The 27,653-nt window shown below is 31.3% G+C and overlaps 1 protein-coding gene across 2 annotated transcripts; it reads left to right on the top strand.

The window, feature by feature from the left end:
* Nucleotides 1–16: 16 nt before the first annotated feature.
* Nucleotides 17–26,291, top strand: LOC143064874 (secretin receptor-like). 2 transcript variants are annotated; one of them, XM_076238048.1, is made up of 13 exons: nt 17–516; nt 14,101–14,191; nt 14,876–14,980; nt 15,753–15,895; nt 18,117–18,211; nt 19,303–19,396; nt 19,976–20,138; nt 21,581–21,641; nt 22,044–22,116; nt 23,271–23,356; nt 23,912–24,050; nt 24,342–24,383; nt 25,566–26,291. In XM_076238048.1, exons 1-13 carry the CDS (start codon nt 421–423, stop codon nt 25,890–25,892), a joined length of 1,515 nt encoding a protein of 504 aa, XP_076094163.1. In that variant the 5' UTR covers nt 17–420; the 3' UTR covers nt 25,893–26,291. The 2 variants fall into 2 exon arrangements, with proteins under 2 accessions (XP_076094163.1, XP_076094162.1); XM_076238047.1 differs by having other exon boundaries at nt 18–516; nt 19,240–19,396.
* Nucleotides 26,292–27,653: the final 1,362 nt, after the last annotated feature.

The raw sequence follows: 27,653 nt of genomic DNA on the forward strand, positions 1-27,653 counted from the left end.
AATATATATAAAAATCTTAACTTTGAGGAAGTGAAAATTTATTTCGCAATTCAATCTACATTTCCGATCGTACAAAATTCTTTGCATACAGTTTTAAATGCATTAAATTAGAACAAAGTACAATAATTATAGTTCCAATGTTTAGCATTGCTGAATGGATGATAGTTTATTGACCAAAATCGCTGAACACGGTGACCACGTGGGATCGAAAGGATGTACCGAAGATCACGTGTAGTTTTGGAATCACATATTCTATAAAACTGATTAACTTTTCCATCTTCTCATTATATTGTACATTTTGAAGAATAACATTAGATAGGAATACATGGTGTTGAAAAAACAGTATTGTACAATGCATTTCTTCAATGTTACGTGAATACATTTATTAGAAAAAAAAAACTATCTTTATATGTACGGACCATGGTTAATATTCTGAACATGTCTAAACTAAGTGTTTTCCTTTCTATAATTCTATTAGAGAAATCTGCTGCTAGTTGGTGCTCGGCAGACAGTAAGGTGAGTGTTTAAACTTTATATTGTGTCAAATAAAAAAATAGTTTTAAAATATTTTACTTGTTTTAAATATTAACAAACAAAATTTTTTAGAATCACATATTTATAAATCTGAATTACCATTCCCTCTTCTGTACCAGTTTGAATAGTAACAGTGTTGACCAGTTTAGAAACAATAGGTCGTATTTCAATTAACTTGTAAAATGCATTTCATGTTCATATTTTAACCCAAGTTATTTCATGTTCCATTAACCTCGTATTATTTTTTTATGTGCTTAGTTGAAAGTTAGTTCTTCATTTGTTTATATCAGTGGCGGATCCAGAAATTTTCATAAGAGGGGACCCACTGACTGACCTAAAGGGGGGGGGGGGCGCTCCAGTTACGCATCAGTGATTCCCTATATAAGCAACCAATTTTTTTCCAAAAAAGGGGAGCCCGGGCCCCCTGCCCCCCCCCTTAATCCGCCTCTGTATATTTAGTTTGTTTTTTTGGACTTTTAAAAGTATCATTGTATATTGTTATATACACATACTCATCACTTTTGCCATTTTTTTAGATAACAAGTACAGTCATGATTATGTTCGCTTGGTTGTGCTTAATCGTGTAAACAAGGCCTAATGACTACGAAACCTTAAAGCAAGCTGTGTTTGATTTACCGTACCATTACACGAGCTCACTTTTTTTTATTCACCGGTGAAATTAAAACGTCTTTTGCATATTTTAGGATCATTCACTCTATTTATGATACACTGGCTTTAAATAGTCGTGAGTGCCAACTTGAGATTTAAGGTTAGGATATCTTGAACTAAATCAGTTGATTTTATAACCTTTAGAGTTCGAAACAGGAAGTACTCAAAGCTTACTTGTAGTAGAAATACACCGTTAAATGTTCGCGATTAAGACACATTACGATTAGTTGCACTTTTTACAAGTTATATAGCTACAGAACAATGATTAATTAAACGATCGAGCTTCGTCATTTAAAGTAAAAATTTATAGAAAAAAACCCGAATTTGTTTTTATTACCTACCCTCAATCAAAATCCAAACTACTGTAATATCAGTGAAATACGAAATTCCCAGGTGTTAAGAAACCGAAAAGAAATATTAATATGCTTATCTAAATTCCCTAGGACTGCTTTTTTTGTTCCAAATTTGTACCGCGTTAGACATAGATCAATGAGAGAGTAACTTATAAAATACAAAATAGCCATTTAGACATAGAGGCCACCAAATGCTCCTGAACAACAGACAAATATGCTACGATACCTTTACCTTGGATATTTCTGTTGTTTTTATTTATGTCAGTACTGCAATATTGAAAACTTTTTTTGGATTCGAGCGTCACTGCTGAGTTTTTTGTAGACGAAAAGCGCGTCTGGTGTATATACAAAATTTAGTCCTGGTATCTATGATGAGTTTATTTACTCTCTAATTCTAGCAACTGCTCCGTCGCTAGCCGTTATTAGTTGTGATGGCATGCTGGTTGAAAACTTGGCAAGTCAAACAGTATATCAAAACAATGCTCTCGCTAAAAAGGAAACGTATAACATAACGAAGGACCTTATTGTAGATTAATAGTTTGACAATAAATCAACTGAAGGTCCATAATTATTAATTGCTAGGCAAATACCCAATATAATCCAAATACTAGAAACAGCTGTATTAATTGCCCCGTAAAATATGGAAAGAGCTTGTCAATCAAGGTAATTACCTGAAATATTCATTTTAAATATTTACATTATCCTAATATTTGTTATTTTAGATGTGATACTTCTCTTTTCGAAATATGTAGAACATCTCAGTCAAGTACATCTAACATGGTTACAACACATATTTTGTAGTTAAATTTGTGGAATGTTGTTAAAAATTATTTGTATTTTTTATTTACTCCTGTCTGAATCGATTTCCTTTATATACAAACGAGTGTCATCTTGAAGGAATGTTAGAACCCCGATCAAATATTGTAAAATAACGAGTTTTATTAACAAAAATTGTTTGAAGAACATCAGTACTAACTTGTTACATTTAAAAACAATGGAAAGACAAAAATGTCTTATTAACTGTTTATGTATTATATGCAGTACCTTCATTCAACAATGCACATGTTCGAAACGCGTATTCCGTTTTAAAAATATATATACTATCCAAAACATCCTGATTTACACAATTAAAATCATGACGTTTTTCATAAAAAAAACTTCTATTTAACCGCCCATTTTATCAATTAAAAGGCCTAAGTTCTGGTACTATGTATGTTGCAGCAGCCCTTGTTTTTTATCGTGTTTTTTTTCTATATCAATTGAATAGATGATAAAATGATTATCTTGGAATTTGTAATTACTAATGTTTTGAGAATTAAAAACTACAACTAATCATTGACGTAAAATAATTCTCACCTAATTACAGCAGTTATAGCGTAGACGTTAATACAATATGACTTTAGTTAAAAATTATTTGCGAAGTTTATATAAAATGCGATTAATGTGAGAAATATGAACTCCCATTATTCTGATATCTTTAACGAAAACCGAAATAATTATATTCGCTTTACTGTTAATTATTCCAAAATCGCAATGAATGCATGCAATAATACCTGTTTAACAGTATTGTAAAATAGAGGCGGCGAAAACAAACTGACAGTGCTTTGGCACATAAAAATAGAAAAAGACAAAAAAGACAAACAACTATATACAAAACACAGCATAAACAGCTTAACCCCATTTCTGCACATGAACAGAAGAAGCACCATGCTAAACATAGCGAAATGCCGTTGTTTGAAAAGAAAAGTATGTCATGTTGTACGAAGAGATGTTTGGCCGATCTTATGTAAAGTCATTACTGGAAATGAGGCACTTTCAGTCACTATAAAGTGTTACAGTTTTAATTTAGACGCAACACATAAATAGTAATTGGAAAGGTACTGCCTTTGCATGTATTTATATGCAGAAAAAAATTGAATATATTTAAAAATATATACGGATCCAGTTATTTTTAAAAAGGGGGAGGGGGGTTCCAACTATATGTCCCCATTCAAATGCATTGATCGGCCAAAAAAGGGGGGGTTCCAACCCTGGATTCGCCAATGATGCAGGAGTTGATATTGATACCACTATCCATAAGCCAAATTACCAAAGAACAGAGATTTTCATAATTACAGAATGCCTGGTTCAGGATTAGAAATAAATGACAGTTTACAAAAAAAAAAAAAATAGAGCGAAAGTAAACAGGTCCGAGGTCGTCAAGAAATGAACTTTGTGATAATCTACTCGTTTCCCAAACATGAAATAGTTCTATCGTCTGCTTTCAAAATACTTTTTTAAATGAATGTGATCTTCAGTCTGAAATGTATGCCATACTGACATTTTCAGCATGTTTAAGATGACTAAATGACAACTGCGTCTTCAAAACAACTGTTTACTTTCAGTTTCTGTTTCTTTTATGACTTTCGATGTAAAAACTAGAGACGTTCCGAAATTCTGCACTTGTGTCAACTCGGCCAATATAGAAAAACTCGGCCAATACAGAAAAAAATCTGTATTGGGCGAGTTATTCTGTATTGGCCGAGTTTACACAATATATTGCATAGGTAGTTTTCATCATATTAAGTCCAATAACAGTGTAGTTAATTAATAATATTCAATATAATTATTGATCAAACAAGAAAGCTTATTAAGAGTCTAGTCATATAAATGTAATATTAGCTAAATATTAAGGTTAGTCTAGTTTACAGTAGAATGTACTATAAATAAATAAAGACAACAGCATACCCGTGTTCAAAGTCATAAATCGATAAGGAGAAAACAAAATCAGGGTTAAAAACTAAAATCGAGGGAAACACATCAACTATAAGAGGGAAAAAAAGGAACAACAGTTACACTGAAATGCAGCAAAATAAACTAATCCTAGATATTAACTTTTTTGGATTCGAGCGTCATTGATGAATCTTTTGTAGACGAAACGCGCGTCTGGCGTATATATAAAATTTAGTCACGGTATCTATGATGAAGTTATTTACTGGTAACATTTTGTATGTCAAACGTGCGGTGCGTCTACCAAAGACTCATTAGTGACGCTCTTATAAATAATGTAAAACAGGTCTATTACAGAACGAAGTTGAAAATCATTGAGGTCACAAAATTTTGAAAGGTTTTGCCAAATTACAGCAGAATTACACCTTCGATAGACAATCCTTAGTAATTCGAAAATTACGTTTTGTGATCTGTTAATTTATAATTATGACCATATCAATGATAATGAAAGCCAACATAGACGTGTACGCCTTAGAATTTTAAATAGACATACGATATGAGGTTCGTAACTTATATATTGTATTTAGCCAAAAAACGATTTATGAAAACAGTTGCCGAATCAATTTTTGTGATTAAATTAAGTATTCAACAGATTTACAGTACAATTTTAGTTTTTTCTTGAAAAGAATACTAAAATAATTGTTTGTAGCAATCTTACGAGGTATTACTTTATTCATATGAGGTAGACTTCATACAGGCATTTCGAAGAATGAAAAGATACAAGCCTAAATCTTTCACTTCAATTTCAGCTATAATTCAAAGTTTGGTGACTTTGTTCACCGTGACTATCAAATCGAACTTGAAATAAAGGATTCAATATCAAGATAGTGTTAGGTCTGCTTAATATTTGGAATAACTTCTTGTAAGAGTTGACAATAAGGGTCGGGTTGAGAACAAACAAAACATATACGACACATGCGATGATCTCAGGTTCCAAATTGTGAACTTTCTATTTCTATATAGCAACATTCTTGCAGGTCCTGATTATGGAGTATATTTCTCCCAGTTGATATGATGGGGCCAGGTGCTTGCATTTCCTACCAAGGTTTCCTAAAACAAAGTTTTAATGGTGACAAGGATGCTATTAAACCAAGAGTTCCAAGTGGTGAATTTGTAATCATCACATCGAAAATATTACTAACTCCATAACGAGTTGGTTGACCGTTATTGAATATCTGTCTCACAATTGACGAAGAATATGTTCCAGTGGTCGTCACCACAATCCTGTACTCTTGTCCCCGAATATAACCTACATAATTGGATTTCATTGGTCATCACTGGGTTTGTACTTATATGAGCAAAAGGAAGGGTGCAAATGTGAAGTTAGGTCTGTTTACCCTTCTGGAGCACAAGCGATCGTTCTTAGGTTTTTGTTGGGTTTATGTTGCTCAGTCTTTGGTTTTTCTATGTTTTGTATTGTATACTGTTGTTTGTATCTTGGTGTTTCGTATTTTGCCATGACGTTGTAATTTTGTATGTAACTTTGATATATTTTGCTCTCTTCTTCAATGTTGAATTTTATTTCGTTTCTTTATTACTCACTCTGTTCCTAGTTATAATTTGGTTTATTTACGTTATTGTTTCAGCTCATTTTTATGTCAAAACAATTAATTCATTATATAATTAGGTACATGTCAAATTAAGACCTTTTTTTCACTAATTCTTATCGGAATGGTGACTAAAGGACCAAGTTTAAAGTCTTTTTTCTGTAATGGATAAAAATACAATCAATAATTTAACCTCTTAAAAACGGCTACAAGAGCTAAGTTACTTTCATTCTGATTGACTCTGTAAAAAGTTAATTAATATTTAGAAAAAAATAGTGATATCTTTCTTCCATTGTCTTGAATGTTAGATATATTGTTCTAGCAGTTGTCTACTTTGTCAAGAAAAAAAATACGTTAGATACGTTTTTTTTTATTCAGGACGGAAATGAGGAGAACAGCTCTTCAAAAAAATTGTATACTAATTTAAAATAAATATTAGTGTAAATAGTTTCACCTTCACCTGTTCTGTCAGAAATTATAAATATAAAAAAGTATGACACATATAAATATATATTTGATAACTTATCATAATCGTATCAACGGATGGGCGTAATAGATTTTCACTTAATTTTGATATTTATGAATACAGTTTGAGATATTTTAACTGATATGTGCACTTTGTGAGTTAACAAGGTTACCAACTGTGCAAGCTATCTTGTTAGCGTACTATTGTTTATGTATATCATACATAGTTAAAATTGCAAACCCATTTAAAATGTTCATGTGCCCCTTGTTGCATTTATTTAAGTGATCTATTGTGAAATGTTACGATTTCTCATATCACAGATACTAACAATGGTATGTACAAGAGATACGCCTGTCGTTCTTTTGTACTTATTTCAGGTTTTAAAAAACTTATCATTTCTATCAACCTCAAAAGGAAGATAGCAAAAATTTGTTAAATCGCATAATTATGCGCCTTCTAGCAGCCTATATATTATCGAGGTTAATGTTACAATCGAAGATTAGCCTGAAATCGGCGGAACATACTAATGAAAATTATTCGAGTTAAAGGTTTGTTTAACGTCAGGTGAACTAAAAAGGAAAAAGAATGTGTTTGCGATAAGCTAACAATTCAAGTCCCTAGTAAATATTGTGTGCTTGCGCTAAGTTATACAGTCCAGCCCTTCGTAAAATGTATGTGTTTTTGCCAAGCTATACATCGCAACTCCTAGTTAATTTTGCGCTAATCTATAAATCCCAAATATATTAAAATGACTGCTCTTCCTAGTGTACTTATAGTTTTACATTTCATTACAATTTGGTTTCGGAGAGATCTTCCAAGTAACAATTTTATCTCTGGCATGTTTAACCTGAAGGTACCAAGGTAGGATAAAGGCACTTCATTAAACAAACAAGTATTCCATATTTTCCTTTGATTTGAGCGCAAATGATATTGTTTTTTTTTAAAGGCAAGGCTGAAAAGAAAGTATGGTTAAAGGATTTTTATTTACTTTTTTAAAACCTTTCTATTCTTTTATCAATCCCCATAATTTGATTTCCCTTTTTACATTTCTGAAGTATTAAGTATCTTAATATACATCCTTTAAACAATTCATATTATGAAAGCGCATCTATTCGATTGTACAATAAACAAGGAATTAGTTGCTGCATGGTGATATGCTAAATGTAGTAGCAAAAACCAATTTAATAGATAAGGTAAATAAGATATCAGCAGTCAGTATGATTTTTAGATTTCAGTTTTGTTGATACAAAACTTATGTCTTTGTCCAAATTACAAAATCGGTAACTAAAAATGACAATCCTTTGACCTGCACACAATTATCGCATGAGCTTGCGTTTTTAATAGGTTTATACAATATATTGTTGGACATATTGTTATAAGGTATATTGTCTAATTTGGTCTAATTTTCTTACAAAGTGGACCATGTATAGATGACGTTCTGTGTAATTTTCTTTCACGACTGGTGGATTGCCGATGCAATGGTTTATTACCTAAAGATTATAGCCCAAATAGAAAAGAAATTGCTTAATGTAAATTGACTGTCCCTCTGGTATCATTCGTCCCTCTTTTAGATTAAAGCAATAAAGTTATAGTAATCATCGTATTATACGCACGAATTGTCAATTAAATGCAAATATAAGATGGAAAAAGTATATTTGAAATTTGAAATACCAAATATTGGAACTTAAAGGTAAACTCAAGAAAGACGAGTCCATAACATTTTAGATAAGACATGTATATGGCTTCCGTAAAATCTATTCGATCTTAATGCGACCATTCATTTAAATTTTACCTAAACATACTTATTGCTAACTTCAAACGAATGTCTATAGTCCATTTGTATATGACACTACTTGTTTTTATTAACACATTTATATAACAAATCAGTGTTTGTTTGTATTGTTTTTTGTTTTGGTAACTATCTTGAAGAGACTTTAAACATACAAATAATCATAATCTATTTTATTATTATCATGATATCAGGATGGGCGTGACTGATTTTCACCTAATTCTGTATGCATGAAATACATTGAGAAATACTTGGGCGATACTTTCAATTTTCATGATAATGCAGATATACTTACGGAGAAAGTAATCTTTTATATTTGAACTATTTACGTTTGCCAATCATGCAAAAATGTCATTTTGTACTCTGAGCGTTTATTTAGATACGAAAATTTATATCTGTAGGGTAAAAGTGAAATTAATGAATTTTCTAGGATACTTTTCCGGTTTTCAGAAGGTTTTGTATGAATTTTGTTTCAAATGAGTACAAAACAATTCAGTCAGAAAGGATTCACATTAAGTACCAATTTAAAAACCAAATATTCGACTACATATCAATCGTTCAAATACAATAGATATGTTGCTTCTAAAAAAAAATTCAGTATTTTAATGTTATTGTTTCCAATGTAGTTCGCTAGTAAACGACTTCTGAAACCATCAGAGGGATCTTAAATAAAGGCAACAGTAGTATACCGCTGTTCGAAATTCATAAACCGATAGAGAAAAAACAATTCCGAGTTACAAACAAAAACTGAGGGAAACGTATCAAATATAAGGGAACTACGACACAACAGAAACACAACATTAAAATGTAACACACACAGAAAAGAACTATAATATAACAATGACCATTTGTCTGACTTGGTACAGGGCATGTTAAGAAAAAAAATAGTGAACCTGGTTTTGTAGCATGCAAAACCTCCCGCTTTAACGGTAATGTTAATCATAACATTCAAATGACAACATTACATGACAGGACTACAATACAAATAAATGGGAGAAAATATAGGACAGAGAAACAACAAATAATAGCCAACAAAAGGTACCAGGATAAAAAGTTCGCCGCGTCGCTAGGTAAACTCAATTTGCGACAGTAAAATATACGTTTTACGAAAGCCAAGCTTAAAATACAATACCGTTATCTCCTAGTTTGACGTCGTGAAAATAGCATTGTAACGTATGTCCTTAAGACTTTGTACTGCTGTAAATTCAGTACTGTTTATACAATGTGTTGCAACCAATTCATTGTGTTGTAAATACGACCTACACCGTCTGATCATGTATTGATCAGATCTATATTGAATGTAATGCGAGTGGTAAGAACTGTACTGAATTTACTGCAGTGAGTCAGTCTGAAAAATAAACATATAAAATTACTTGGTAATGTATTGTTTATAGTCTTTTAAGAACAGTTCTGATAAAATCACCATTTCAGAATATATTTCGTTTTCTATTTTTTATTGTTAGCTTCAATGTGATTCTTCACAAATTATAACATTTTCTTTTTATGAACAAAAAAAAGGATTTTTATCTATAATTCCTATTTTTATAGACCAAATCTTGAAATGTAGATGTTCGTCTTTGAATTCAGAATACGGAATAATAGTGATGGTAGTAGAAAGGACAAGTTTGTTACTATTGTAAAACTGTAATAATTGTGATTGGAGAATTAAAAGTAGTTCTTTAGATATTTAAAATATCGACATCTAATTGACACTGTAGGTTGAAGATACATAATGACAATACATTTTAAACCGTCTTTAACGGTAGAAATGACGACAGTAAGATCTTGAGAAACACATCGACATACCCGTTATATACCGTTCTGTACAATGATTTTGGTTAAGTTTTGACATTCATTAGGTAGAAGGAACCCTTTTTTACGTTTCTTATTTGCATCAAAGGAGAGAAAGACGAGTTTTATTATTTTCTAAAATCACATCTGTGTGCGTGATATTAGTGTTTACTAAGATTTGCCATTTTTCCAAGTACTTTTGCCAGCTATCCAAATAATACTTTTTGGGTATACACTGTATAGTTACAGGCCTTGTCTTCTGAATAACACAATATCCTCTGTTCTGAATAACACAATATCCTTTGTTAGGAGAGGAAAAATCATCCACAACATTTAGAATAAAGTGTCCTGTAAGCTTTATCTGGCACGCCTATTACTAATATTCTTGCATAATCATCAACTGCATCCTACAATATATTTTCTTCTTTCTTGCAGGTGATTAACTTAAGAGTTCGGTATTTCGGGCCTTTGCCTAATAAAGTTTATAGTTGTTTGTTGTTTACGATACCAGGATGTCTTGTAATAACATGAATGTGCGGATTATGTTTGTATGGAGACGATTGGTAGACAAGTTAAAGTTTTGAAATTTACATCAATGACGGTATAGGTCTCTTATACTCTCCTGTGAATTGAAATTTTGGAATCAATGGAATTGAAATTACATACATGTCGAGTTTCTTTGACGTATTCAAAAAATGCTGTATGTACAGATTTTCATTAAAAATAATGTTGATATTGACCGCAAACCGTTATAAGGGAATTCAACTCAAAATAAAATGTCCGTTTTAACAGTTTTAGAAGAAATGTTTATGGGTTTGGAAAGCCTGTAAATATCAATATCAATTAATAATGTAAAATGTGTTTATACGTTTTAGCTGAATTTGTTTTATCAAGTAAATTGAGCCTTGAAAACTGTAAGTGAAATTGTTATGTACGAATGTCAAGAATTTCGAATTGGTATGATGAGAGGATAACTGGTCGTGTAAAGAAATGATATGACGCTCTGCTTCCTGAATATTATGTTTTCTAGATTTTAAAGCAGTGTTCGCTTTTGCTGCCGTAAATTATTACTAATTTTCGATTAATCGGTTTTAAGGGGGCTCCTGGGTATAAATTAAATTTTTTTTTTATATAGGATTTCGCTATATTTTTTTATAAATGAACTTTATCATATACTTAAAAGAAAAATGAAATAAAAAAATGGGGTCACCATTCATTTAAGCTCACAATCTGCCTCCGGAAGAAGCATACTTTTTGTTAATGTCCTTTTTTCTGTTGAACTAATAGGAGAAATAGAGGTAATATCGAAATAAAAAAATAACCTAATTACAGAAATCGCTTAAATTTTACAATTATTTAGTTTATGTACAGTTTATATGAAAACAATATAAAAAAAATTGGTCACCGATGAGTTAAAAAAGATATTTCAAATTTAATGCCAAAAAATAGCATTTTTTGCACCAAAGGGAGATAATTTGGAGCTTTTTCAATGATATAAACATTTTGAAAGTCATCTGGGGCCAAACCGAATCGATTTTTTGAGTTGATTTTTTTACCATATCATAAAGTAATAACTAATAGTGTAATAAATAAAATTTGTAATGAAAAAACAAAAGTTCAATTTTTTGCTGAAATTTTTGTACCCACGAGCCACCTTAATGCTATTCCCACATTGTTGTTCTCTTTCTTTTTTTTTGAGAGTGTTATCGATTTGTATGCAAATATGTTTACTTACATAAAAACAGTTCATTCATGCATATGATGGATTACACTTAAAAATAAAGTATCATACCACTTCTTATATTTGCTAGTTCTACACTCATTGTATGAAATTGGTGTATCAAGAATCTTTTTTGTTAAGTTGAAACGTTTATTAATCGTCAATGATTTTATATTCTGCTTGGATTGAAAGTGCATGCTCCATAAATACGTTGCATAATAACCACAGTGTTATCTCTTACGAGAGAGAAACACCTACTGATTTGCACCTAATTTAAAGCGCTATTTTTATTTACGTTTTGACATGCAACTGCAGCAGTTACTGTTTCATACATTCCTGATTAGATTGTACAATTATTGGTATAAAACAGATTTATGTGACATTATGAATTAGAAAAAAATACCAAAGATAATGGGTGATATCTGGATTATTTACACGTGTAACTGGATAAAAAGATTAAAGCTTAAACATATGGAAGGTTGCATCTATTCTACTGTTGGAATAATTTCAAATGTTTGCTGATCATTCGTGATAATTTTTTTCAAAGATTTTGAAGCTTATAAAACAGATTTTCCACCTTTTTTTTTTTTTTTTTATATAAAACTAGTTATTTAGATGGACGATAAGGATTTAAAAATTGCGATTGATTAAATCCATATCATAACATTAAAACACAAACACACATTCGCAAAGTTTTTTTTATAGTTAAATATTTTCGAAAGTTTTGTATAAATTGTCATCTGAAAAATTATAACGTCTACTTTTCTGTTGCAAATATTTACGATCGTAGGGCCTAAAACAGTTCATCCAGTTTTAAACCTTTGTGCAATCTTTAATGTCAGTGTAACTTGGTCTTTTCGTCATTTTGGTTTATCGTGGTGCAGGTCCAATTGATTGTCTGTTTTCATCGACTAACGTTTTTATTGCCCTTTGATATACTCTCCCGTTTTTAGACTTGAATAAGGAATAACTTTTTCAAAAATTTTCAATGAAATAGTACAAAACAACAACAATATGTTATTTCATTCATTCTTTCACAGAATTTTTCAAAGAATTTAGCATGTTTTTTTAGAATTGTTTCTAAATTTAACATTTAAGTATAGAAAAATGAGGAAAGTCAAACTGTAAATAAAATATCAGCAATATCATATATTGGTTTTAGAGAATACATTTCTCCTTATGTCTACTCTTTGAACAGGAAAATTGCAAAGTTATATTAGACATATTTTACTAAAACTTTTTTTCCTGTACCAAATACGTTCGATTTAAAATGGGAGAAATGTTTCAAAAATGTTAATGTGTCACCTTAAAAATTTAATCTTGTATAAATTCTGAAAGCACAATTTACTGTTTTCCATATATATTTGTTCTATGAAGAAATGAATCTACCAGCAACACTCAATGTCGACGCTTTTAGACGGCGTGTATTTCTTATATCAGTAGCAATCGATACTTGAAGTTTAAATTGACGTTAATTGGGTAACAATAAGTTCCGAATGTTAAGTGCTTCTTGACTTGTGTTTCTATTTACAAGTTCTATCATAGTCGTTTGTCTGTGGGAATATTTAAAGAAAACTTTACATTGGAATGTATATCTCGGTTAAGTGATAATGGTCGGTATGGTCATTTGGGACTCTTAAAGTTTCATTCAACAAATATCACTTAGGTTAAATAGGTCAAGATTAAATTGATCATAATCTTACAGCTAACAAGTATTTTGTTTCAAACGCAAGCAATTTCTTGGCTGATTATTCACGATATTAAAATAATTGTTGACGACATTATACACGACAAATAAATCATTACTTCCGATAGTCTTCATGTGACGAATTCAATAAGTGCTGTCTACAGTCGAGGAAAAGGTGAAATCAAAAATAAAATGTCTGTCTTTTATTATTGAATAACATGAGATATCGGTTTATGTCAATAGGAAACTTTGAGATTAACATACGCCACGGTCTTCAGCAACAAGCAGGATGAAGTTTTATGATAAGACAGTTATTGTTTAGTCTTTAAAACAAACTATTCACAAAAATTTACTCGCCAAATCAAAGAAATAAACCCTCAAATTAATACAAGATGCAATGTTTTCTTTCATGTATCCTCGGGTCGAGGGGGCGTTAAAAATATGCTCACACATTGCAATAAAATATAGACACTAGTAATCATACTTATACTATTGAGATATTTATTTTTTTGGGGGGGTGGTTTGTTATGTGTTTTACATGTGCGGTTATTGTAAGTGAATGATTTCTGAGTGCATGCATATCAAGGTTATGGTTTGGTTCATGATGCTATTTTTTTATTTATTTTGTGTGATGTAATTGACCTATTTGTTTTCCGACATTTTTCGTTAGTCCATCGTCGGATTGTTCTCTTTCTAGGACTTATACTTTTAAATTGCCTTTTGGTATTTCTTTGGTGTATTATTTCAAAAAACTATAATGTTTAACGTATTACAGGAAGTTACTCAGCTTGACCAACTTAAAGCACTCAACAAAGCTCTGGCCGATTGTAACGCAAGTCTCTCGGAACCTTTAAACAATGACACAGGTAAATCATCGTCGTCATCATCATTAATATCATCAATATGTCATGTGTTTGCCGTGAGACAAATTCATATTCTATCTTCATTCAAGAAGTAGGTGCTACGTCACCCTTTCCATATCTCTGTTCTTACTTTAAAAACATTGTTATCGGGTCTACTGAACAGAATGACTTTTTATCTTTTGCAACTAAGTAAACAGTAACAAGTATTACCATGTGGGCATTTAAGGATCTGGCAGACACATTATGATGTTTGCTGATACTTTGAATATTTTGAATGGACTATATGTTTTTTTTCGTCACAGTTTTGTCTATGAAGGATAAATTATGACTTTATATTTGGTCAGCAACTTAACAGTGACAGTTTTTTTTTATACACGAGGACGTTTCGAATATGTCAGTCAAATATTTTCTGTGTTACGTAATATTCTAATTTTTCAATAAGTACCAATGTTAAATGTTCCATCCCACTATTTTTAAGTACTTCTGAACAGAATGACTTCATATTTTGTCAGCAACTTAACAAAGAATAATTTGAATCTATAGATATGTTTCGGTTCTATGAGATTCCTAGCATTTTGTTTGCCGATATCTTAATTGGTCAATGTGTTGAAAACATCTTAAAATTTTGAGTCACACATTTCTACTTTTAAAATGTACATGTATCTATAATTCATTAAACTTTTACAGAATGCAGTGGACACTTTGACGGAATTATGTGTTGGCCTTCCACAAAAGCTGGAGAGATTTCAAAACGTTTATGCCCGGATTATATACATGGTTTCAATACTTCAGGTATAAATTTTTTAAGAAAACTTTTTCATACAAGTGTTCGATAATTCTTTTACACTGGAACGAGTTTTGATTTTGATTTGTTTCAATAATAAGCACACAATCGATGATATTAGATTATGGGTTGCAACGATAGTCACTGTACTGTTTTGAAATCACTACAAGCAAAAGGTCTATGAATGCAAATAAACATCTCAAATATAGCGTCAAACCTTTAAAAAGGTGTTTGTATCTTTATGTTAGTTACAGAACATGGGTAATGTGTATTTTGTGTACGATTTCGCATACAATTTTGCAAATCTTTATTTGTGATTGATTAAATATTATAAAGTCTATCATGCTGCCATTTGTTGACTTTGAATGAATTCATTTAATTTTATATGCAAGCATATTTACATTGTTTAAAACATAGAAAAGGGAACACTTTGATTAGATTTCCATGAATGTTCTACATTGTTGCATTTCTATTATTCAATTATGTATATATAGGTATATAAGTAAACTAGCGGCAGAGTAAAAGAACGTTTGTTTACCTAAATTCAAACTGCCAAGTCTACCATCGACAGAACTGAGTATTCATTAAAATTCAGCAACTTAGGATTAGTTCATGTATGCTATAACCGTCATGGAAATCTAGACCCGTTAAAACATGTCACGAAAGGGAAGAAAACATAATTAATATGTATTAAACTTTCTATTTACGTAAACATCTTTTATTCTAGTTCGGATTAAGTACCATGCATTGCTGGTTTAAGAATCTTATCATACATTACAGGTTATGCTACCAAGGAATGTCTTCCGACAGGAACATGGTACTTCCATCCAATATTCAATAAATCATTTGCAGATTTTGCAGGATGTATTCCAAATGTTCCTTTTCCATCTGCACCTAAACCAACTAGAATAGAATTAATAAAGGTATAATTTTCTTTTTTTATTTATACTTCGAACAAAAAGTGTACAACGTAAAGATTGTGTTATGACTAATTAATTTTTAATTATGACTGATTAATAAAGCTGTGAAGATAAATGTGCAATATATTTGTTATGAATAAAACCATTTTTAATGACTTTATTCATATGAAAAAGTTAGATAGGCACTTGTATTCGTTAGTTCTTACGTTTTCCAAAAGGCAGTTAACTTCACCGCGTAGAAAACGTACAAGTGATCTGTAGGATAGCATCCGTTTGAACTTTAAGGAACAATAAATTAATCGTGTTAGTGTAAACATTCCATACAGTTTTAATCATTCGGCTCGAAATAGTAAGAGGAATAGATTTTACAAAATAGTATCATAATTCGAGATACAGAAGCCAAACGCATATAGCTGTCCAGCTTCTTTAAATCTAAAGGCCGCTGAGTAAAACATTTTGGTATATATAAAAAATGAATATTAGTAATTTTGTTATTTGTAGTTTCAACTTTTTCATTCGGTCATGGTGTCTACAGTCCCTCTTCGACTTATGGTTTTTGATTGCCCTATTGGTGTTTTCTTATGTTTTATTATAGGTGTTTTCAACCTACATATTTAGGCTTATTGTGTTGGAAATAAGTTCGATATCTCATGTGATTCAAACGTGTGACCTTCATAGAAATGACTTTATTTTAACACAAAGACATAAGAACAGGTTGTGAGAAATTTCTATATAAATAAAAAAGAATATGACATTTACCAAAATTTACATGGATTCTATACGTTCAAAGATCCATTTATATCCCATCGTGTCGAACAAAGTATAACTATAAAGTATTTTCATTTTCGAAATTTAGATGCAGTTCACAGAATCCTAAATACAATAGTTTGCTTTTATTTTACATGTACTTCACCTGAAACGCCGTTTTACTTTTTAGCCATAGTGTTGCATATTATCATTAAATTAACTCACCAGAGAAACAATGATTAGAGACATGGGCTTCGTTTACAAAAGACTCATCAGTGACGCTTGAATCAAGTTAAAAAAGCCAAATAAAGTACAAAGTTAAAGAGCATTAAAGAACAAAAATCTGAAATCGGTTACGATTGATTTATATTTTTCCTTGGTATCGTCATCTTCTTATCAGTTTATTTTCCAACATAGCGATGATCGAGATATTATACACAACATTTTTGTCTGTTAGAAATGCAAAACAACCATAATCATGCAATTAAACCTATCATGGGAAATATCTAAGACGAAACACAAGGAACCAATGCACAATATAATAAAATTTAGGGATATTTTTAGATTACGATCAATTTAGTTACGGACATGTAAATTATCGAATCAGTGTATATTGTCTGTCTGAAATTCGCATGTTGTCTAAAACATTGATTCTGTTTACTAGTTGCTGATGAAAGCGTCAGCGCTCCTGCAGGCATAGGCTAAAGTAAATATATGATTATTACTCTATCGGTTTTACTTTTCCCCATTACATGGTCTGCCAAAATTTCTACCACACAAAGACTTAAGAAAAACAAAAAAAATACTGCAAGGATTTGTATAATAGTGTAACTATTGAAATCCGTGGTAACTGTGAGTGCTCTTCGATCGGTGCTTTGTGTCGTTTTTTGTTTTAAGTTGTTTTTGTTTTTTACTGCTCCAGTAAGTTAAGTCATACACAACTGGTTTTTAGAGTTTGTTTTTATGTTGTGATGTAACACCACATTCCCAGGTTAGGGGAGCATGAAACGCCAGCAATTTGTTTAATCCCGTGTGTGTCTGTCCTAAGTCAGGAGCCTATAATACAGTGTTTGTAGTTGGTTCATTCGGGTATTTTGGTTTTCATAAATTGTATTGGTTTAAATTAGTCCTTAAGTTTTTCTTGTCTGAATTGTTTCTCATTTCTCGGGCTTTAAAAAACTGACGATATGGTTTGTATCTTTCTCAATTTTGAAGGCCGCGCAGAGACAAATCATTGATTATAACTTCGTTATTTAAACATAATTTTATCTTATGGCCAATATCATTCCACATCTTTTTATGTTGATATACACCAATAAGCAAGATCAAATAAAAGGTCTGATTTAATCTTAAATGCATCGTTTACATGATTCACTATTTTTTGTTCAGTTATGTTGAGTAAAGATACCATTTTTTATTTCTTTTGATTTTGTTTTCTTAACATATCAATTATGTAACATATCTTATCTATTTTAAGTCTCACATGGCATCCATACAGATCATCTACAGAACTGGATACGCTGTGTCTTTGATATTCCTCGTCATAGCTGTTGTGGTCATGACAATATTTAGGTATAAAGCTAATGTTTTACAGTTGCATGACAATTGCATTTTCAAAATCTACTTAAATATAGTGTGAATCTTAGCCTACAAAAAGAGGATGTGGTATGATTGCCAATGAGACAACTGTCCACAAGAGACCAAAATAACACAGACATTAACAACTTTAGGTCACCGTACGGCCTTCAACAATGAGCAAAGCCCATACCACATAGTCAGCTATAAAAGGCTGACAATTTCTAATTTAGAAAAATCCACGTATAAACCGTAGATGTAATACATGTATGGTGGAGTGATAAAGTATTTCTGATTCTTCTTTAAATATAGTGCTGGACCCATTAGTAATCATTTTTTTTTTGTTATGCCGAAAAAAAAACCAGAGTGTACAACGAATTAATGGTCGTAGGAAGGCAAATATTATATCACTTTCAAAGATATCTCCATTGGATCTGCATATCCTTCAAGAGCACCTGCGATCACCCCCTGTTTTAGTGGGGTTCGTGTTGCTACGCACTTTTTTCTTGGGCAAGGCACTGTCAGTTTTTTTTTCGACTTATGAGTTTTAATGTTTCTATGGTATATTTCGCCTTTTTTTAATAGAATGACATAGTCGGGTCATTTTATTGCATAATATCATTTGTAATGACTATGTGTTAAGATTTTTCCACAAAATTAATATCAAGTGTTCAGCGTGATAAAAGTTAAAAAGAAAGAAACCCCTTACAAAAATGGCTATATATCTCTCACCGTATACACCTATCAAACGAATTCCTGCTGCAATGTAACATTATGTTAGTGTTTATTTAAAAGTTTTCGGAGAAATATTTCAAAGTCGGATAACTTTCCAATTAGTTGGCTCTTCCTGAAGTTTTAAATGTTTTTAGACAATGCCAATACGTTACATAACACTGAGACATGTTTCTCAATATAACAGATAGTTAAATGTATATTGTGAGACACTTGAAATCAATATTTGACAGTTTTCACATATCTTTCTATTACTGATTGTCTCTGAAAACTTTTTTCTCATTTTATTCTAGTAAACTACATTGTCAGAGGAATACAATCCACATGAATTTGTTTCTATCATTTATCTTTCGAAGTATAATTTGCTTCATCAAAGACGAACATGGAATTCCTGAAGAAGAAACGAATATCATGGATGAAGTCCTTAGACAACTAAACTCATCAGACGCTGTAAGCTCTTTATTAGTAAACAACAGAGTTTTAGTAATTCACTGGTATATTCATCGACAAACAATTTGCCAAAAAAGTAAAATCACATAAAATACTGATCTCCCGAGTAGAATTCCATCGGAAAATCCCTAATCACATGGCAAAATCAAATGAAAAAACACATCAAACGACTGGACAACAACTGCCATATTCCTGACTTGGTACAGGCATTTTCAAATGTAGAAAATGGTGGATTGAACCTGATTTTGTAGCGCGAAACCTCTCACTTGTACAACAGTCTCATCAAATGCCGTGAGAGCAAGTGAGATCTTATTGTGATGAGAATGCTTAACACTCAATTGATTTAAAATCGGGGGACAGGTGGAGGAAAAAACAATTGTTGAATCTGCACTTCAGAGAGAACAATCAATTTATCGAATAACTACTTATCCTTGTTTCTAAATTCCTTTCAATTTTTTAATTAAGGTTGATTCTTAACTATAAAGATGAACGAATTAAAGCAAAAGTTAATACATCCGCTAAAGAATGTTTTTTATGAAATATTTCGTAAATAAAAATACTTCACCTATTACTTTTCAGTCTTGGTGGTGTAAACTTGTCCATGCCTTGTTCTTCTATATTTTGGTAGCAAACTACATGTGGATCTTTGTCGAGGGAATATATCTGCATACACTGATATTTGTTACAACTTTTCACAATATATCCCATAAAATGTTCAGAGTACTAATTGTTTTGGGATGGGGTAAGTAATTATAAACAAACTGTTGAACATTTGACTAAAAAGAACACAAAAAATATCGAATGCATAGATTGAAGTGTGTATTCAGTCGTTTCTATAGACCATATTAACATATATTCTCTAATAACAATGAATTACAATAAAGCCTTGTTTCCTCTCCCCAAATCTATGTTATTGAATTCTATCAGCTCCAAAGCAATGACTGCTTGGCCTTTATTTTTTTATTATTTTAATCCAGAGGTTGTACATTCCAGTGGTAGTTAAACATATTAATTAAACAGTAAAAAAAAGAGAGGCAGACGATACAAAAAGGGAAATTCAAACGTGTACGAAGAAATACAGCCTACAAAACACTACATTAAATTGATGACTGAGCAAAATGAACTAACCTTGATTGAAATCAAGTGCCCCAAAAGTATACTCTGTCCTATTGCACGTGGTAAATGAAAATGGACCACAGCTAACCTCGATTGAAATCAAGTGCCCCTAAAAGTGTAATCTGCCCTATTGCACGTGGTAAATGAAAATGAACCACAACTAACCTCGATTGAAATCAAGTGCCCCAAATGTGTACGTATATGCACGTGGTAAATGAAAATGAACCACAACTAACCTCGATTAAAATCAAGTGCCCAAAAGTGTACGTATACTCTGCCCTATTGCATGTGGTAAATGCATAAATTTGGTGTAATATCATATGAAAGGATCTTCTTGTGATATTTACGTGTGATCACAGGTTTTCCTCGCGCTTATGCTATGTAGTTGTCATTTACTTACTAGTGTGGTCATCGCTAAGGTTATTGCATACGAAAATGCTGTCGGATAATGAGATAACGGGAGGACTGTTCAATAGCAGTAATTTTTTTATTTCTATTTCTTACAGAATATAAAGGATTTTCGTTTAAAAAAGTCCATGAAATGTTTTATTGTAAAACTTAGCCATTGAACATGAAACGTATTATAACCCTTTTTAATTCAAAGTTTCGTATGACTTTAATAAAAGCATCAGTTGCATGCCGCTTGTAAATAGCTATAACTCAATTAAGCGAACACAAATCCGGGGAACAAACTAAAACAGAGAGAAACACGTTAACTATAAGAGGGAAACAACGAAACAACAGGAACACTGAACTACAACAAAAGCAAACGATAACATACATAGAAATAGATTCTAGATAACAACTGCCATATTCCTCACTTGATGGTCATACGATCGTTTCGCTCTCTCAAGAAGAAAAAGCTAACATTTTGAACAAATAATTCATTACAGTCAATTTACTCATAGAATTAAAGTTCCGAAGGAATGACTTTTACTTTACCACTGGGAATGTTTTGGCTCAAATGCACCCTTGGAAGCAAGAACAAGACAAACAATCATAATTTAGTATTTGGGTTAATAGTGATAGTGTCTATGACTTTCATTATATCTTTACAATATATTTCAGTATCTCCTATTATCTGTGTTATGCCATGGGTAATTGTAAGAGTTATACATGAGGACACATTGTAAGTTATACTAATTGTTATTCAAATGAATTCTAAAAAAATGCGCATAAGTTAATTAATTATAATATTTTTAAATTCATTCTTTTTAATGTACTTCGACAAAAAGTAAAACAGAATATAGAAATTAATTTAAAACATTATTTTCAATCTGGTTGTTTGTTCGTTGAAGATTTTTTTAGCTGGTACACAGTATTTTGCAATAATCTCAATGATGAGTAATTCATTACAAAAACCTTTGCCAATCACATTTTCTTCTTAGAAAAATAGTTTGTTGTGATCTGAAAAATGCAATGAAACAATTACAGGATGCACGTCAATGAAGTAAAATGTATGACTGTGATAAATTACTTGTTGAATCGGTTAATTAAATAACTGAAACAACAACTATTGTTTTGTTAATAGATGTTGGAATTTGCATAATCAAGATAATGGTTTCCATTGGATTTTACAGGGACCGATCATAGCAACTTTATCCGTGAGTGTCTAATAAATCATTTATTGTCATAATATACCATATGCACATGTTTCAAGATTCTTTCCATCAGCTCAGTGCTGTAGTTAAATACATTTAGTATTTTTGAAGACCTTCATGCATTCGTTATTATAAAAAATGGAACATTGAATGATTGATTGATGGATGATTGGTGTCCTGTGGCAAAAATAGCATTCATTACGAAGGATGATTATATCTGTACGAAACATGAATATTTCTTGTCTTGTACTAAACCGACATGCCAAGTAATTTATATCGTGCTATCTCACAGGCAAAACAAAAGTTAGACACATATATTACATAAGAATGATTCAGTTCTTTATAAAAGAGGGACGAAAGATACCAGAGGGACAGTCACGCTCATAAATCGAAAATTAACTGATAATGCCATGGTTAAAAATGAATAGGACAAACAGACAAACAGACAAACAATAGCACACATGACACAACATAGAAAACTAAAGAATAGACAACACCAACCCTACCAAAAACTAGGGGTGATCTCAGGTGCTCCGGAAGGGTAAGCAGATCCTGTTCCAAATGTGGCATACGTCGTGTTGCTGATAAGATAACAAATCCGGTAAATAGTCTAATTCGGTAGGTCACATTTATGAAAGGGAAGAGGGTTGTAGTTACGATGAAAGGAACATATCCGATATCATTTCTGAAACGGTTATTCCATAAGTTGGCCTTCAAAACAAGATACATTGTATATATGTTCCCAGTAAAGGTAAATTCAGATGCTTCGGGCGCACTGCAATTGTAAAAAAGGGACGAAAGATACCAGAGGGACAGTCAAACTCATAAATCGAAAATAAACTGACAATGCCATGGCTAAAAATGAAAAAGACAAACAGACAAACAATAGTACACATGACACTACACAGAAGACTAAAGAATAAGCAACACGAACCCCACCAAAAACTAGGTGTGTAAAGTAATACTCGGATACACACATTTCTTTAGTAGCAACATATCGTTTATCTTATTCCTAATTGTCACCTGCTTGGAAGGGAATCAGCATATACTTATTTAATGCCAACTCTGTAACTCAGCCAGTTAATCGAACATTGAAAATGTTTATTTGAGTCTATTTATAATTAATGCTTCAATGAATCAAAGCTTATTTTTTTCAGGTCAATTTTTTCTTCTTCTTAAATATCATTCGGGTGTTATTTACCAAACTATCGGCGACTAATTCAAGAGACCCAAAATGTTACAGGTATAAGACAGTTCTTTTTATCTATAATGTTTTCTAGATATTTATTATTTCAAATATGTCATCTGCGTTTTTTTGGTAATTTTATATATATAAGAAGATTTATTACTGTTTAATTATTATTTTTTATCTATAAAACAAAACATGTTATGTTTGGAACATTAACAACTTTAAAAAGAATTTCATCTAATAAAAATTTCGCCAATTAATATGGATAAGCCAAACTCCATATTATATAAAAAAAAAATTTAAAAAAATTGTTTTAATAAAAAAAAAAAATCATACGCATATTGAAGATACTGTGAAATTCAGTCAGTAGTACATATATAATTTCTTAGAGTTAATGCAATGTCCATTTTTGCAATCGGATATCCAATAATATCTGATCCAACATTTAGAATAAGAGGTGCATTTTACCCTCTGTAAATAAAAACAACTGTAACTACTGATGTTCAAATCGCAGTAAACAATTACGAAGAGACAAATCATGTTAACAAGTAAATGTTGAGAGAATCCCAAGAATAAACTATAACAAAAGATTGCAAATTATTTTTACAGGAAATTAGCAAAATCCACTCTTGTACTTATACCTCTATTTGGAGTACACTACATAATGTTCATGGCAATACCAATATGTCTTGATCCTGAGATGGAAGTTGCATGGCTGTATATAGAACTATTTTTCAGCTCATTTCAGGTAAATAAACTTTAATTATATTTCTTAAAAGTATTACTTCATAGAAGTTCTGTTAGTATATTGTTTTACAAATTCAGTTTTAGAGGTTATATTAATACATGAAACAGTTAAAACTTGTTTGATGAATTAAAGGCAATGTGACGTACGGAACAATGAGATAGTAATTATCATTACATCAAGATATGAACATAAGGTCTTCAAAAGTATCTTATGTTTTAATTACAAAAACTGTATCTATGCCAGCAGTCATGTTTACATATAAAATCGTGCAAATCTTACTTTTTGTTACAGGGTTTTGCTGTGTCTATGTTATTCTGCTTTACACTAGATGAGGTGAGTGAATAAAATAACCATTATATTCAAGGCGATTTGCGTCAGTCTTTTTTAAAGTGAGACCAAATCGATTTTAGTAACTGTAATCATTCATTATTTCATCTCTAGAATGTATGTCTGATTTTGCGATCTGACTTAGATGATGTTTTATAGGTGGTAGGATATCGAGTTAGTTATCAAAGGTACCAGGCTGATAGTTTGATACGACAGACTCGCGTTTCGTCTACATAAGACTCATCGGTGACGCCCATATCGAAATAGTTAGAAAGCCAAAAAAGTACAAAGTTGAAGAGCATTGATGGCCCAAAATTCCAAAAAGGTTTTGCCAAATACGGCCAAGGTTATCTATGCCTGGGATAAGAAAATCCTTAGTTTTTCGAATAATTTATATTTTGCAAACTGTAAATTTATAAAAATGACCATGTAATTGATATTCATGTTCGAAGTGTTGACAACTGGGCTGGTGATACCCTCGGGTTTGAAACGTCCACCAGCAGTGAGATGATAACTATGTATATATGTTGCCACACTGACATGACCCTGATTATAACTACATGCAAACGATTGTCAGTTTTCCTACCGACAAACTAGACTGGCCTCTGAGCATCGCCAATAAAAAACTAATCGCCACGTAATTTTATTTGTTATGTTTTACTTTCAATGTTTTACGTTTATTTCCAAATTAAACGTTGAAACATGTCGCAATCAGTATCTTTACACAGTTTATTGAAATCACCAGCCATAACATACTAGTAGTCCATTTCGAAATAACCGACCATACGGTGACTTATAATTGTTAATTACTGTGTCATTTTGGTCTCTTGTGGAGAGTTGTCTCATTGGCAATTATACCACATATTCTTTTTTATATTCGTAGCAATTTGTTTTATAAAGAGGGACGATTTCTAAGTAGGACATGCTGTATATCTTGCTAAACATACTCCATGTGTACTATATAATGGCATTGTGCATATTAATTGATTTTGCAATTTCTGATTGTGCCGTAGAGGTGTTATGATAATTAAAAGTAAAAGTAGTTGTCAGATACCATACAATGTAGGCTTTTCTACAACATGAATAAAGTTGTTTTCTTTTGCAAACAAAAAGAAAGAATCAAATTAAAAACTAAATAATTGGTCTACTGGTTTAAAAACTATAGTTAAAATCATTCTTGCCTTCTAGGTAAAATCTGAAATAAAGAAACACTGGCAAAGACACATGTTACGAAGACAAAGTATGACATCAACGCGTTCAACACGGACATTTTCTGTGCAGTCTTCTGGGTCAGGACATGAGCAAGAGTCACCAACTTACAAACGGCAGAACGGGTTATCACTCATTACTTGTAATAGTTTAGAAAAAGCCATTACAAATTACGATACAGAGACAGAACTTTATCATAATAATAGTGAAGAAAACGATGGTCTTTATTTTGATTCATCTGTAAAATTAAAGGATGACAATGAAAATATGCCACTATTTTCCAGCGAAATAGCAACAGTTTTATGAGGATCAAAATCAACTTGAACATTATTATTTCCAATCAACAACTTTGTTTATTTACACTGCTATGAATAGTTGGCAGATTGTGAAATCACTCAGCGTACCATTTGAATTGTATTTTTCAGTGTAATTTTAAAATGCTTTGACTGTAATGTAATTTTATAAGTATCCAATGCTTATCTTAGACGACTTTGAAATCATCGAGGAAATACAAAAGTGTTTATGTCTAATCTGTACTTAAAGTTTCATGTATTCATTTAGTCATTTGTTTGACTATAGTTGTATAGACACATGTATTTGGATGTATATTTATCATTTTATGCATATATACATACATATTCTTTATGTATATGAATTTGTTTGTTTTGATACAAAATATAAATACAATTTTAAAATGATAATGAAACTGCTAGTTAGGTGATATTTCCAGTATTTATTCATTGTCGCATGTTTTTTTTTGGCGCCACATCACAAAAAAATATGAAGATACAAAGTATGTCTTTCTTGTCAGATTGTGGCGTTCAAACTGAATTGTTATCTCAAGCACTTAATCAGTAAGTGGCGAGTTAATCAGAGTCTAATCGAAATGTCGTTGTCTCTATTAGACATCTAGTAAATACATTAGAAAAATAGCATTTTTGTTTGTACACACCGTTTCTTCACAAGAAGTAACAGTTTTACAGTATCCATAATCTTTAACATATCACACTTCAATCAATTTAACACAGATACACCCTCAACTTCTAAGATCAACTCCGGTTTTTCAGTTCTCACTGACTTATAGTGTAATAATTTTTATTCATAACATATGATTTCGAACCCTTCTACTATCTTTCTCTATAGGGTGTTTGCTAGTTTGATTTACAATAACAACATCTTTAGAAAACAAGATATTATAGAAAGTATCTAAGAAATAATATAAAGGGAACCCACGGAACCCCGCAACTCGCTTGCGATTGCTGTTGTCAGTGTAAAAGTGTTGCCAATAGCGTAAAAAGGGACTCGGTTTAATACGTAAAATATTTTTAAAAAATCAGTTGTTTTCTTCAATTGCTATCTCTAAATATTAGATTCAGATTAATTAACAATCCATGAAGGTTTACAAATTGATACATACTGTATGTAAATATCAACTGCAAAACACTTTGTCAACCCATAAGTAAATACTGAAAAAGGACCACGATATATATTTTAAAATGTTTTATCTCGTTATAAAATCATCAAAAAATCTGTCCTTCATTTCAGAATATTCCATAACGGTTCCTTCTATCAGAAAAAAACATAAAAATGGCTAAACAAATATTTTTATGAAAAGTATATCAGAATTACCAAAATCCAATGTTAATTTTTAAAGTTCATAAAAAAACTGACATAAACTTGTATTGAAACTTTCCTTTGATCATAATAAGTTTCTCTCCAATTAACGTGCGATTAAAAAAAATGTGATACATGAAAACATTATACTGCATCTAAATTTTTAAGTCCATACATATATCATATAAATAAAGGCAACAGTAGTATACCGCTGTTCAAAACTCGTAAATTGATGGACAAAAACAAAATCGGGGTAACAAACTAAAACTGAGGGAAACGCATTAAATATAAGAGGAAAACAACGACACAACATTAAATTGTAACACAAACGGACTAAGCATAAGACAAAATCCGATGAGAATAACAAATATAACATTAAAACCAAATACATGAATTTGGGATAGAAAAGTACCGTGACACGTCTTATAGTAATGTGAATTCACACTCAAATAT

This window comes from Mytilus galloprovincialis, chromosome 2 (assembly GCF_965363235.1).
Source record: "Mytilus galloprovincialis chromosome 2, xbMytGall1.hap1.1, whole genome shotgun sequence".
Classification (NCBI taxonomy): domain Eukaryota; kingdom Metazoa; phylum Mollusca; class Bivalvia; order Mytilida; family Mytilidae; genus Mytilus; species Mytilus galloprovincialis.

What these genes read in the sequence shown, in the direction of transcription:
- LOC143064874 (XM_076238047.1), top strand. Translation starts at nt 421, where the DNA reads ATGGTTAATATTCTGAACATGTCTAAACTAAGTGTTTTCCTTTCTATA. An exon ending in GGTGCTCGGCAGACAGTAAG is followed by an intron (nt 517 to 14,100) that starts GTGAGTGTTTAA and finishes AACGTATTACAG; the next exon opens with GAAGTTACTCAGCTTGACCA. An exon ending in CGATCATAGCAACTTTATCC is followed by an intron (nt 22,117 to 23,270) that starts GTGAGTGTCTAA and finishes TATTTTTTTCAG; the next exon opens with GTCAATTTTTTCTTCTTCTT.